Here is a 14,540-nt window from a genome sequence, read left to right as displayed (position 1 = left end):
ATAGATATAACTCCATAGGCCCATCTTTTGCCTTAAAAAAAAAAAGCAGCGCTATATGATATTTGGTTCTTATGTGTAATACGTGCACACTCACATGCAAAGGGCGTCCCAAAGTACTTGGCAGAGCCATGTTTCGATTTGTATGACCTGCTTAAAGCCATTGGACCCTTTCGGTACAGGAAAAAAGAAAAAAAGTTCACAGATTTACACATAATTTTCAGGGTTTACAAAAGGTAATGGTGAAAGACTTCTCTTGAAATATTAGTCCATGAAATGCTTTACTTTTTGAGAAAACGGTAAAACAATATAAATTCTCGTTAGCGAGAATTACGGATTTATTTTAAACACATGTCATGACACGGCGAAACGCGCGGAAACAAGAGTGGGTTTTCCCGTTTTTTCTCCCGACTCCGATGACCGATTGAGCCTAAATTTTCACAGGTTTGTTGTTTTATATATAAGTTGTGAGACACGAAATGTGGGACTTGGACAATACTGTTTACCGAAAGTGTATAATGGCTTTAACATGTACATGTAGCACATACTTCATGCAGCCAAACCAAGCCAAGTACCCTACAAAGCCGGCCAATTCCCTGATTGGGATTTTGAAAGATTTGGGACCAATAGTTTTACAGGCTAATCATATCTCGTGAAAATCCTTAATCTCTCCTCTCCACTTGAAATATATTGATGTGCCTTTATATACCATTACCAGATGTGATTTTAAATTTAACTATGTGTCTGTTGTTTTTAACTAAGAAATTGTATCATTGGTGAATTATTTTTGGTCTTTTTTCATTTATCAGTATCATGTATCGTGATTGATTTGTAACAAACTGAATTGAAAAAAAGTGAGGTCAACCCCAAGGTGGGAATAAATCACAGTGTAATAATGTAGAGTTTTGTGTCAACTCCTTGCTTTTTCAAAAAATCACAAAAACGACGCCAGATATTATTTTCATACAACACAGCAGACAGAAATTTAATTTCCTGAAAAAGTTAAATGAAAAAAAAATTGGATCAACAATTTCACCTTGACCTTAATTTAAAAATACCTGGACTTCCTTAGATTTCTATCACATTTTACGCATACAAAAAATACTTCCATTAATTAACGCAATTGTTGTTAAACATTTTGCTCAGGAAAAAAAAAACATGTCCCCTTTTAGGACTTTAAACTCCAAGCTACTCCTTAAATCATTTTTCTCTTTTGCAAAACACAGTTTTTATACTTAAGGGTTTTAATTATTAAACTTATAAATTGATAACCTCAGCTTGGGACATCAAATGTCGGGCTTCGGATCCAAACAGGAAATTCAAACACATTTCAATGGCAGTAAATTGCAAATAATTGAATAATGTCAACTGTTTCAACATTTCTCATCCTTTTCAAAACTTTCCTTAGTTACAACTTTTCAGTCAGTCGTGCCCTTTTAATTTTATCAAGGGCAGATTTATAAATTTTTCTTATACCTGGTTTTCCTATGAAATTTCTATATATAGAGTTTTCCCCATCAGATATAATATGATGGTTTGCCTATTAGGTTATTTCCAAAAATGGAAGTACATGTCTTATAAACACTACAGATAACTATTTCAAAGTGTTTTACACAAACTATAACTAATAGGGTTCTATGCCAGAGGTGTACAAAATTACAAATTGTCGGCTCAGTACTATAATGATCAAAAGATCATTAAATCAAAAGTTCATTAAATGAAAAATCAACAAATAATAATGTTTGACCTCGAATTTCATCAATAAACTTGATTTACCAGGAGTTTCGAAATGTTATTGATAGAAATTGCACTAATGACCTGGGCCAATTTCATAGAGCTGCTTAAGCAAAAGATTTGCTTAAGCACGAAAATAGCTTGCTTATTTTACACATGTTACTGGCCCAAATTTCATGCCATATACATCGCTTGTGACTGGTATTTAGCCGTTGTTTACTTTAGCATAACAATTGAGTGGAGTCTTGGCCAGTAATCTGATTTTACTAAGCAATGAATTTTTTGCTTAAGCAAAATTTTGTGCTTAAGCAGCTCTATGAAATTGGGCCCTGAACAGACAAAATGCACATAGTGTCTAAAAGGTCAAATTAAGTTTTTGTAATGCACTCATTTTTAAAATTTTGAAAATGTGACCAAATGAAAGGTTTTTCACATTACGATGTTGAAAATTGTTTGATACCAATAAATTTTTTTCAAAATCCAAAAATAAAACAATATGATCAGTACGTTAAAAGACTTAAAAGTCTTTGATAGTTTTCCATTCATTCCTGAAATTTGATGCTGTGAAATCGGAAAACGACAACGATTCTGATGTTTACATGAACCAATTATGTGTTGGAACAAAGGGACCAATTTGTTTTGGTTTTATGTCTGATGATGCCATCTTTCAAATTTCACTCTGGAAGAGTGTCAGGAAAACTGAAATTTTTTGAGGTTAGGGACTTTTAATTTCGTTCTCAATCTCACAATTGAAAAATGTGTGCATCATAAAAAACTTAGGTTAACCTCAGAGCCTATCTCTAAAGTTGAATGGCTGCAAAATAAATGAGATCTCCACTCCCGATCTAATCAATTAAATGACCAAAGCATTTTCATCTATTTGAAATCATCTTTCACTAATCGTGAAAGAAATTGGTTGTAATCTTGTTCCAAGGGAAAATCTTTTTTTCTTCTTCATCAGAACTTCCTTTAAGTTTGCCTGTTGCGGGCAACAGCCAACAGGTTTAGTGAAAACAACATTTTCCCAGGGAACAAGATAGCATTTCTTTTACTATCAACAAAAAATCAGTGTGTTACACCGCTTTGAAACCTTACATACTGATAACAAAGGAAGTAACAGCGCTTTTCATTTAAGCCAATTAACACTTAAGTTAAACTTGCACAATTCAGTATGACACTTTTGACGTTGAACACATGAGCATAGCCTATAAACCATGGGTACATCTCTGTATTAGACGCAAAGTAAATTTAAAGCAATGATATGCGCAATATATTTTGGAAATTTAGTAGCCGACATGGTGGTAGAAGTATACCTTCCTCACAAAACTTGCTCGGCCAAAATGTGCTGGTTGTAAAACTACAGTATGCTCTATCAGGTGTATACTGTAGGGTTATGATCAAAATAACTACACTTTTGTTCGTTCGTAGGTTTCTAGCTGCTGTTTGTTGTTTGTAATATCTTTGTTTGTTTGTTTATTTGTTTGTTTGTTTGTTTGTTTGTTTGTTTGTTTTATCCATTTTGTCGGGCAGTGGTTGGAAAGCAACCAGATAGTTGTTAAGTCTTTGTTTTTAACTAAACCACTCGGGAGGTGAGTTGGGTTTTTTCCTGTACTTTTGTTTCACTATATATATTTCAAGTATTTTCTAGTTCAATTTCATGTAATATAAATTCTTTACACTTTGGTGTTGAACAAAGAAAAATTCACTAGAGGCGGATTTGAACCTGAGACCTCCAGATTAGTGTGGCACTCAACACAGCTACATGTATCTAACATTTTTGAAATTATTTCAATTTAGATTTTTGGGAGTGACAATAATTTTTTTTTTTAAATAAGATTGTTTTTCTAGTTTCAAGTTTTTAACAGTGTGCTTTGTTCAACCCTTATTTAAAATTTCATATGGAACAGTTTGTATATCTTGTATCGTGTTTTTTATCCTTTGAAATCAATAAATATAACAACTTGACTTTCTCCTTTGTTGCTCCCCGGATATGGAACAACCTCACAGTGCGCATCAGAAATTGAAACTCTTTGACATTGTTAAAAAAATCTCTCAAAACTCATTTATATCAGATGTTGTAGTAATAGTTCCATTGGTTTTGCTCTTTTCAGCGCTTTGATCTTGATGTAAAGGCGCTTTACAAATATTTTGTTGTATGTATGGATGTATGTATGTATGTTTCCTTGTTGATGGTCTGATGGTCAACCATAACATCAGCAATTACGATAGGTGTTCCTAAAAGCAATACTTTACCTCAAGAACACAAACAATTTGTCAAAGACAAGCTTCACAAACACATAATTTTTGGTAAATTACTTTGGTTTGAAAAACAAAAGAGTACCCACAATTGGAGCTATGTACACGAGAGCGAGTAACAATGCTAGCATAAAATGTACTTTGCAAAGCAAACATTACAACAAAGAGAGTAACAAACCAGCGTCCTTAACTCAATGGCTCTTAATAGTCAGCAAGCGATCAAAAAACTTTAGAAAAGTGACATAATTAAGCCAGACATTCTCAATCTATACTCCATCATACAATCAGTGGCACTCCCCCCCCAAAAAAGTAAAACAAAAATGAAATTTGACATTATTTTCTCTCTTGCCACAACCAAACTTCTAGATTTGCTCCTTTTCATTTACTGCTGCGATCCTAGATGCTCAATAGATGTCCTACATGTTTATTGAAAAAATGTAGAAGTACCGTTATAAAGAGGTTCTGCTTTAATAAAGGGAAAGTTCTTAACCCAAAATCTCATTTCCTACTGTCATGAATGTGTGTTTCTTTGTTTTGCTGTCCTCATATAACATTGTTCCTAGTAGTAGATATATAAAGCAAGACAAGTTCTCCAAAGAACATAATCTACCTGGCAAGGTAAATACGTGTACACACATGGTGTAACCGCAAACCAAATAATATGTCGACTGTATGCAAAAAAAAAATATCAACCAAAATCAAACGGGAGTGCCACTGATGATAATACATACTGTCATAACCGAGAGGAAAAAAATACAAACAAAACCAAAAAATTGACAACTTTCTTTCTCTATTCAATATGTATGAAATCCAAGCTAATTCTTGATCTAAATACACCGTCTACCCATTCTACTCATTAAACACATTTGACATTCTGTGTACAGATAGATTATCTCTTTCTATATAATATATCCAATTGCTTCAATGACTCTCTATAGCTTTTTTGTCTTCCTTTTTTTTTTACAATCCACATTTTCACATTCTTTTCACAATATTATGATTCTGTTCAATACATTCTACAAAGGTTACAGTAACGACCCCTCCATGATTATGTACACTCTTGTTCCACAACTTTCCCCCTTCCTTTCCTGATTTGCTAAGCGCAAACAATTTGCTTAGTAGAAACAGAGTTGTTAATGTGTTTGTGACCACTTCGCAAATCGATCTGTTAAGCTTTTTGTTGTGCTAAGCAGCTTCTCACAAAGAGTTTTACAAGGATGGGTTCCAACCCGGCATCCATTCTTCATCTTTACAAATGCCAACACATAAACTAAATCCGCATCCGCATCAAGCAACTTAAAAGAATAGGGGCCTTTCTCAAACCGGCCCGGGCTCCTCGCGCTGCGTACAAAGTGGAAACACAGCGAAATTTAACCCATTCTTCAGACCTCTACATTTACAGCACGTTTTGCACTTGCACGGTGGTGGTGGTACGAACACCAGACGCCATTGGGAGCCATAGTCCACGCCCAAGCCAAGGTTTGAGAAATGCCCCTAGCATTTCTAAATTTAGCGACTCTGGCTCTTGGCTACTGGCTTCACTGATATTGAGATCTCATCATTGATTAGCCATAGCCACAACCATAGCCGTCAATTCAGACACCATTAACCTTTTTAAATCCCTCACTTACAACAAGTTACAACTATACACAATAATATACAGAAAGAGATTTTTTAAGCAGTATCACTTGCAACATAAGCGCTGCGATAAACAGGCTCCAAACTCAACTCTTTAACCGACATGCAACTTTCTATTTGCCAAAAAAAGAGGAAATGGCCAATCACAGCTAGCTTTTGTACAGTGTTTTTCAGTTTTCTATGGCACTGTTTTGAAAAGAAAAAGAAAAAATCAGCCGATCAGCTGAAAAGTTGCATGCCAACTCTATGGCAGGACATGTATGTCAACATTGACAACTAAGATATTACCCATCTGAAATAGAAAGTTCCCACTTCCCAAAGGCAGTGATATCTCCTTTTTATTAATGCAGAACTATGCATTTTGCACACAAAAACTGCGAACTGCCGGGTATGATGCAGATTAGAAAAGGTAAGAACCCTTGATGCAGCTGAAAGCCTAAGTTGCCCATAAAGATGGCGTTGATTAGGGAAATATCCACAGATGGGAGCACTATAAGTCCACCCACCATAGCAACTGTTCAACAATGGTTGATAGTTGCACTTGACGCACATACATGTAACAACACCATTACCATTTCTATTACCCTTCAGTGATGGCCGCAGATGCAAATCAATTGCCTTTTATTCCCAACATTTCCAAAGCCTACTACCTATCACAAGATAACACTGCCTTAGTTAACCTAACACCAAAATCACAAGGAATTAACATTCTAAAGTAATACTGAACACCAAGGCAACATCTTTTTTTATTTAATCATCTGGTAACTAATTATTGTTACTGTTACAAAAGTAAAAGAGCATTCGGGGATAAAATAGAAAAATACCAACTCCAACATAGAAAGGGAAAAATCCTCTAAATATTTTAGTTTCTTTTAAGAAGGAACACAAATTTCAATTTTGGTTCAGTGTTTCAAGAAAGTACACGAAATACACTTTTAAAACTTGCATTGACAGATTGGTATAAATTTGTGTAGTAAGTTTACTGTTGGCTGTACTCAGTACAAAAACGGACAAGACCATTTTCTTTATAGACCACAAAACTGCAGCATTTTTTGTTGTCATTAATCTAAAGATTTTTTTTTTCAAAAGAGTTCCAAAGGTGTATCCACGGTGAGTGCCTTCTCATATTTCCTCTCATTGCAAAATCAATGAGAACATTCTCATCATAAGACCATAAAAAAGTCCTGTTATGTTGGAGCTCTGTTTTGTATAACTGCTTTGTTGCAACATTGAGGTACAACAAAGGAATCTTCCAAAGATGAACTCAAAGTATTGTCATCCTGCACAAGGTCTTTTTACATTCTTTGTCTTGCCTCTGCAAGTCAGGGTTCCAGTTTGTGCCAACGATATTTTCAAAGGAGAAGCTCCAAAAAGCTCTGAAAAATAATACTGTACGAAGCATAGACATTTTATTTCTTCAGAACACCGACCCTACATGTGGTTAAACAGAGTCTCACAGACCAGGGTGCAGAGAGCAATCCCCAGCGCAAACCTCAACACTCACAAGGAATGTGGAAACACCTTTGAAGGTTTCAATATCAAACAGCTGTTAAATATCCAAATATGCTAAGCGAAATGAGCATGAATCTAAGCAGTAACGATGCAGTCATCATTGGACCATTACTCGTTCCCGCTAAGCACAGTTTTTCTGTTGATTCTTTGCAGCTATGTAAATGATATTGGCCTTCATTAAAAAAACAAAATCTTTATAACATTAAGCACCCTGTAAAACTAACCTTTGGAGCATTTCTTTTTATTTCATTAATGGACAAACACAAATTTTACTAGAAATGAACTCAAAAATTGTACAAACGCCCACTATAAGATCAATAAAAAAACTATAAAATTGCAAAAATTCTGCAGCATGATACTGTGACCTGACCTGATGGGAATAAACAATTTAACACTCATGAATATGCATGATATATGCAGATTGAGGTCACTTTCATTACGATGGTTGATAAAGTGTAAAAAGCCTCATAGTGAACGTATGAATGTTTCATGTCAAATTTGATTATCATAAATAAAAAATGTTATATATTACGGCAGCAATGTAGTTGTTTCCTAAATAATGATTAGCAATGAATGTCCCATGCAAGTTAAACTGGTCATCCATTAGAGGAACACGTTGCCTTGGATCGGTCGAGTTGGTCTTTGAAAAGCGTTCGTAACCGTTCGTTATAAAATGCATATGATCAGAAAGATATTTTAAAATTCTACTTGTTAAAACAAGTAGAATATAATGATCCACATAAGTACGTTATCACTCGAAATTGCGTGGTTTTCCTTTTACCTCGTCCACAAACACGGTCGACCATTTATGGGAGTCAAATTGTTGACTCCCATAAATGGCCTACCGTGTTAGTTCGCAAAGTAAAAGGAAAACCACAAAATATCAAGGCAAATGTGTGTGGATCATTGTATTCTACTTTTTAAACATCTTTCTAACCATAAGCATTTTATAACAAACGGTTACAAACGCTTTTTAAAGACCAACTCGACCGATCCAAGGCGACGTGTTCCTCTAATGGGTGCGGCAACTTTTTCCTTGAAGTTTAATAACCCAAGTAATTCAATATCAACACACTAAAAAGGATTTATACTTTCTGAGGCCAATACTAGAAACTCCTTAATTAAAGGGCTTTGATACCTTTTGGACATCAAGTTTTTGGTCATGACACTGTGAATGACGATGTTTGTAATATAATTAACATTGAAGTTTCAGCTTCATTAGTCGTCAAGTTTTGGAGAAAAGTCTGAAAAAGCAATGTTTTCAGGAGAGTGGCATAAATACCAGTACTTACATGTACATGCTAAAATAATTTTTATCTCCCGAGACAAAAATTATTTTCGTGACATTTGACAATGTTTTACTCGTTTCTCAAAAACTACAGCACCTAAGCAAGTAATGTTTTAAGGGAAGCTTTCTACTATCATTATCTTCAAATCACGTAAGTTTAATGTAAATCTGTGTCCTATAAAAAGTACCCAAGCTCTTTAATGGAGCTTTTCCACAATGGGTTGTCATGACCAGCTCTTTTTTTTTTTTTAAACAACTTTTTGGAAATATTCAACAATTAACCAGACTGGAATGGAGTCTCGAAATCCTTGCTCACAGTACATGCCCTGGTAAATGCATTTAAGTTGTGATCGATATAAAAATATTTCAATCTTTAAATTTTGACATGATCATTAAGTATGTCAACTATTTTCTTTTTTCTTAAAAGATGATTAGTTTTGTTTAAAGTTTGAATGTGATTTTCAAATTGTTAATATATTTGTTTTATAGACATAATATGTTTGCATAGGGCTATCTTCTGTTGGTCCCATCCTCACGTACGGCAGTAAAAAATGACAAATATTTCACTTTTTTGTTTCTATATTGATATGCGTAGTATACATGACCTGATTTTGTAAGTCTGAATAATTGATCATCAAATACCATCAAATCTTATCTGATGATCACGTACTCTGATATATTTATTCATAAAAAAAATAGAGAACCGAGACCAAAGTGAATGGTATAATACAGGATTGGTAAAGATGAAAAACAGTATTTAATTTTAGTCTGAAAGCTTACTGATTATGATGCTTCACACTAGAACAAATTTTTCTGTGAAATACTTCTCTCTGAAATGAAGTCGTATTCGAAAAACTGTATATAAAAAAATATTTAAAGAAAATGTGTTGCTGATTTGGGTTGTTACAAGAAAAATTAAGGACAATTCTGTTTACATGCTGAAAATTGTTCATGGTTTCTCACTTTTTTTTCCCCTGCCTCTCACAAGGGTTACAGTTCAAATTTTCACAGGTTTGTTATTTCAAGTATATACGATTGTTCACGTAAAACATGTACACTATTAAACTGCTAATACTTTATCATCTCTACCAATCCCGTTTAATACCTTAAAAGCTCGGTTGATACTTCCTTTGAACCTGAAGCGAATTTCGATGTCACAAATTTGATGTTTCATACTAGAACAAATAGCGCATTTGTTGCACGAGGCTGTCTATTCCCAAGGAAGCTGAGATGGTTTAAGGAGTGAATTAAGGCCCAGTGACCAGGGGTAATAATTTGAAGCGCTTTGAGACAACCGTTCGGGAGTGAAAAAGCGCGATATAAACCCAAAATATTATTATTATTATTTGCAACGAACCACTCATAACAGCTGCCCTGTGCTCTTCTCCTACTACGAAGCATTCGCAGCGAACAGAGGTGTGACATCAAATTCGCTTCGCATGAAGCAATAACAGGAAGTATGAACCGAGCTCAAGTCCCAAAATTTGGGAAAACTTTTGTGAAAAGATAATCATCCCGATGGAAAAAGGAAGGAAACCTAAATTTGGAAGGAAAAGAATGTGATTCAGTAGGGGAAAAAACAAATGGTCATATTTTGCATTTCTATCTGCAGTACAAAATATTTGGGTCAAAAAAGAAATAGATGAAAGAAACTACTGAAAAGATACTCCGAAGCACGATATGAAAAATCCTTGTAAAAAAACTAATGTAACATAATATCAGATAAATAATAAACACCGAAAAACGCAAACCCAAGAGAACTGTTCATTCAATACAACACAGTTACAACAACTCAGAAAGTAAATCAACAAATATACAAATAAATAATTACCATTTTTAAAAGCTGACTCCTGGGAAAAAATCCCAAAACAAACAGAATTCAAAATAAAAAACCCACAATTGCCTATAAACCCTTCAGAGATCCAAGCGAATGCTATTGGCTTGTGCCCAAAGTGACCATAGCAGCTGCTAAAGGCCGCAAGATTTGACCTAAATTCTCCACAACCAACAAGATTAAAGTAACAGTCATCTCCTGACTTGACAATGTACAATCTTTCCCAAGTACACATACTTTATAAAATGTCCAAAAACAAACAAAGTATATATGCCTGTTCCTTTTTCACAGAACTCAGGAAAGCACTGAGTGCACAGTGCTAACCGACATTGGAGTACATATGTAGGTACAACCAAAACGAACATTCTTTATCTCCGATGCAAATTTAACATCTTCTAAAGTTCAAATATTTTCTTTTAAACTAGCAAAAAGAGAAAGATAAAAACTCAGTAAGAATTCAACATCTCTTGGCACATGACGATAATTCAACAGAAATGCGTGGTCTCTTAAGGGTTAAACTAAAAATCATAGTTCTACTCATTGACCTAACTCTGTATACGCCAACAACGCATGCTAGAAAATAAAAGTATACCCCTACGCTACCAGTCTTGTACTGTACACTAAAATACTATACAAGGACTCTCTCTCTCTCTATCCATTCAAAGGCTAATAAACTACTACATAATCTGCTTATGTTCACATATAATACATTTCAGTCATCTACAGAACATTTAAGGTTTTGCCCTTGGGATGATTTCTTGAGAAGAACTCTCTTGATGGGTGTCATCTGAAGAAACCCCCCCCCCCTCCTTAGAATCCAATCTGAGGTCCATCGGATGTTATTTGCAGCGAGTAAGCACCCACAAGCAGCAGCAGCTGTAAGGAGTCAAGAATAATGGCACGGTCTTAACGGCACTGGACACTATTGGTAATTACTCAAAATAATTGTGAGCAAAAAAAACCTTACTTGGTAGCGAGCAATGGACAGCTGTTGATAGTATAAAACATTGTGAAAAACGGTTCCCTCTGAAGTAACATAGTTTTTGAGAAAGAGGTAAGTTCCCACTCAAATAATAAAACTTAAGCTACATTTATTTATGAGGCATCTGAAAGCACACGAATTTGTGCAACAAGAGTGTTTTTTCTTTCATTGTTCTCTTGCAACTTCGATGACCAATTGGGTCACAGATTTGTTATTTTATGCATATTTTGGGAGATTATCAAGTGAGAAAAGTGGTCTTTGACAATTACCATTTAAAGGCACAACAATCAACACCTACCTTTGAGTATGGGTCACAGAGTGTTTTCACCGTTAACACATTACGGCCATTCCGCGGTAGAAACGAAAGTAGAAAATTTGAACCCTGAAATTCAATTGAGACAGGGTGTAAAAAGTGAGGGTCATTTATTTCCAAATAAATTCATTCTATTTAAGTGAGGTTTATTGGGGGAAAAAAAAGAAAAATCAAATAAAAAATTACAATTAAGATTATTCTGAAACAAAATAAAGTATAAATACACATGTGTTATCCCTGAAAGTTTTAAGATATAAAGTACATACTGTCTGAAAACTAAAAAAACAAAATTGGAAACTTTATAAATAGAAAATTAGATAATACTCAATAGATATATGTACCAAAAAGCAAATAAAGATAAAGTTAAATCAAAATAAACTTCTTAGGCCATGTCCAAAATGGCAACTACAGCTAGGGCTACAGCTAGATTTTTGCTTCATCAGACGTCCTTAGCAACAAGCCAATTCAGATACTGCCTTAGTGAGATTGAAGCACTGAAAGAAAATTCTCTAGAATTAAAAACTGCACTTAAAACTTTCACCTGGAAAAAAGAACATTGATTAAACACAAGGTTTATTCCACCCAAGTGATAATTATATCGAAGTCTACCAAACAAGGTACTCAAGGCGCTGAGTATATATACAAACTTTCAGAAAGATAGGTTTATTGAATTGATGAATTCTGAAACCCAATTATTTAGCACCTTTTAAGGGTTACAAGGTGCTACGGCACATACGTGTACAGCAACCACAGCCAGGAACACCGGGGGAACCCGTTCTCTTTTCAACAAGTGCACTGGGTTCTTTTACATGTACATACGTACACAACACAAGTGATTTGCCGGTGGATTTCATTTCACAGAATACTGGGAAAGTACTGAGAATACACTGCTGAAATTAAACGATGTGACATCACATGTTTACAAAAGAGCCACAGAGCCTGGACTTCCTGCAGGCAAAATTTGTACACGGCCCAATAGAAAAATCATAAAATCTTATATTTTATGGAGATTGCACTGTCTATCAGCTTTTGATATGATGAAAGGGGGCACATCTCAACACTTGTCCAGCTTTAACTTTCACAATTCTTGGATTTATGTGGAAATTATGACACAACATGTCACTTTTCCCATAAGACCTGTGCAGTATTGTGCCTGCCAGAATACTTAAAAGAGAGAGTAAAATCAAATTATAATCACCAATGCAAAAATCTACTTAATCTTTCAGTTCAAGTTTTAGTTTAGTTTAGTTTGATTAGACTTTACACTGGCATAAAAATATAAATATACAAGACAATACATAAAGAAACAACGAATCAAAATAGCTTAAAACCGGCAAATAGAAACAAGTGACCAGCACCTCTACAAAGCCGTCCTGCCACAAAGAATGTCCCCTGAAAACCACCCCATAGTTAAAACAACCCATCCCACTGTACAAAAAAAAAAAAAAAAGTTCTGTTCTGTCGTGTACTAAAATTTCTTGTCTGTCCAGACTCACCTGAGATAGTTGGGGTAGGTCATGACCATTCAACATCACCTTGTAGACAAAGCTATGTCCGGTCAGTCGACACGAGAGGCCGTTTAAACCCAAATGGGCATGGCCGATAAATAGCACGCTCCCACAACCTGGAAACAAAAAGTTCATACATTAACAGCAGGAATAGAATTAAAAGTACCAACAGTGCAGCCAGCAGATACATGTTGTGAAGCGCTCATTAACAGAGCAAAACCCCCTTAGAGCCATTTCCGTAAGAAAACAAAATAAATCACAGATTTACAAGTAACTTACAGGGTTTACAGAAGGTAGCAGTGAAAGACTTCTCTTGAAATAGTATTCCATGAAATGCTTTACTTTTTGAGAAAGCTTTAAAACAATTATCAATTCTCGATATGGAGATTTACGGATTAAAGCCATTGGACCCTTTCGGTTCATGAAAAAAAATAAAAGTTCACAGATTTACAAATAACTTACAGGGTTTACAGAAGGCAATAGTGAAAGACTTCTCTTGAAATGTTATTCCATGAAATGCTTTACTTTTTGAGAAAACAGCAAAACAATATAAATTCTCGTTAACGAGAATTACGGATTTATTTCAAACACATGTCATGACACGGCGAAACGCGCGAAAACAAGGGTGGGTTTTTCCGTTGTTTTCTCCCAACTCCGATGACCGATTGAGCCTAAATTTTCACAGGTTTGTTATTTGATATAGAAGTTGTGGTACACAAAGTGTGGGCCTTGGACAACACTGTTTACCGACAGGGTCCAATGGCTTTAACAGCTCATGACACAGCGAAACGTGCGGAAACAAGGGTGGGTTTTCCCGCTATTTTCTCCCGACTCCGATGACCGATTGAGCCTAAATTTTCACAAGTTTGTTATTTTATATATAAGTTGTGATACACAAAGTGTGGGCCTTGGACAATACTGTTTACCGAAAGTGTCCAATGGCTTTAAAGGCCCTAGACAGTATTGGTAAGTACTCAAAATAGTTGTTAGCATAAAAACTTACTTAGTAACAAGCAATTGAGAGCCGTTGGTAGTATGAAACATTGTGAGAAACGGCTCCCTCTGAAGTAACATAACTTCTCACTCAAATATTAAAAGACTTCAGGCCTGAAGCCTTTTATTATGCATCTGAAAGCACTCAAGTTTGTGCCAAAAGGGAGGTTTTTTCTTTCATTATTCTCTTGCAACTTTGATGAACAATCGAGTCTAAATGGCCACAGATTTGTTATTTCATGAGAGGAAGATGTCCTTGATGGATGCATCTAGACTTGACATTGTCATCCGTGACAGACGTCTGCCAATTGGGATCACCAAGTGAGAAAACAGGGCCCAATTTCATAGAGCTGCTAAGCACGAAAATTTGCTTAGCATGAAATTTCTTTTTGGATAAAAATAGGGTTACCAACAAAATTTCTATTTGTTGCATATTGCTTGTTACTGGTAATAAGCTGTTGTTTGCTTATCCTGAAAATCACGTG

General features: G+C 35.1%; 1 protein-coding gene across 3 annotated transcripts in view; it reads right to left on the bottom strand.

Moving 5' to 3' along the window:
* Positions 1 to 952: 952 nt before the first annotated feature.
* The window catches only part of LOC139947338 (uncharacterized), a 46,651-nt gene continuing 33,063 nt past the window's right edge, over positions 953 to 14,540 (bottom strand). For all 3 annotated transcript variants that reach the window (XM_071945234.1, XM_071945235.1, XM_071945236.1), the window contains 3 exons: positions 13,051 to 13,178; positions 11,540 to 11,623; positions 953 to 11,135 (listed from right to left, as the gene is read on the bottom strand). In XM_071945234.1, the coding sequence (XP_071801335.1) occupies positions 11,070 to 11,135; positions 11,540 to 11,623; positions 13,051 to 13,178 (278 nt within the window). In that variant the 3' untranslated portion in view covers positions 953 to 11,069. The remainder of the gene's footprint in view (positions 11,136 to 11,539; positions 11,624 to 13,050; positions 13,179 to 14,540) is intronic.

This window comes from Asterias amurensis, chromosome 14, assembly GCF_032118995.1.
Source record: "Asterias amurensis chromosome 14, ASM3211899v1".
Lineage (NCBI taxonomy): Eukaryota > Metazoa > Echinodermata > Asteroidea > Forcipulatida > Asteriidae > Asterias > Asterias amurensis.
The sequence above is the reverse complement of the archived record's forward strand: the minus strand, read 5'-3'. Positions and strand labels throughout refer to the sequence as shown.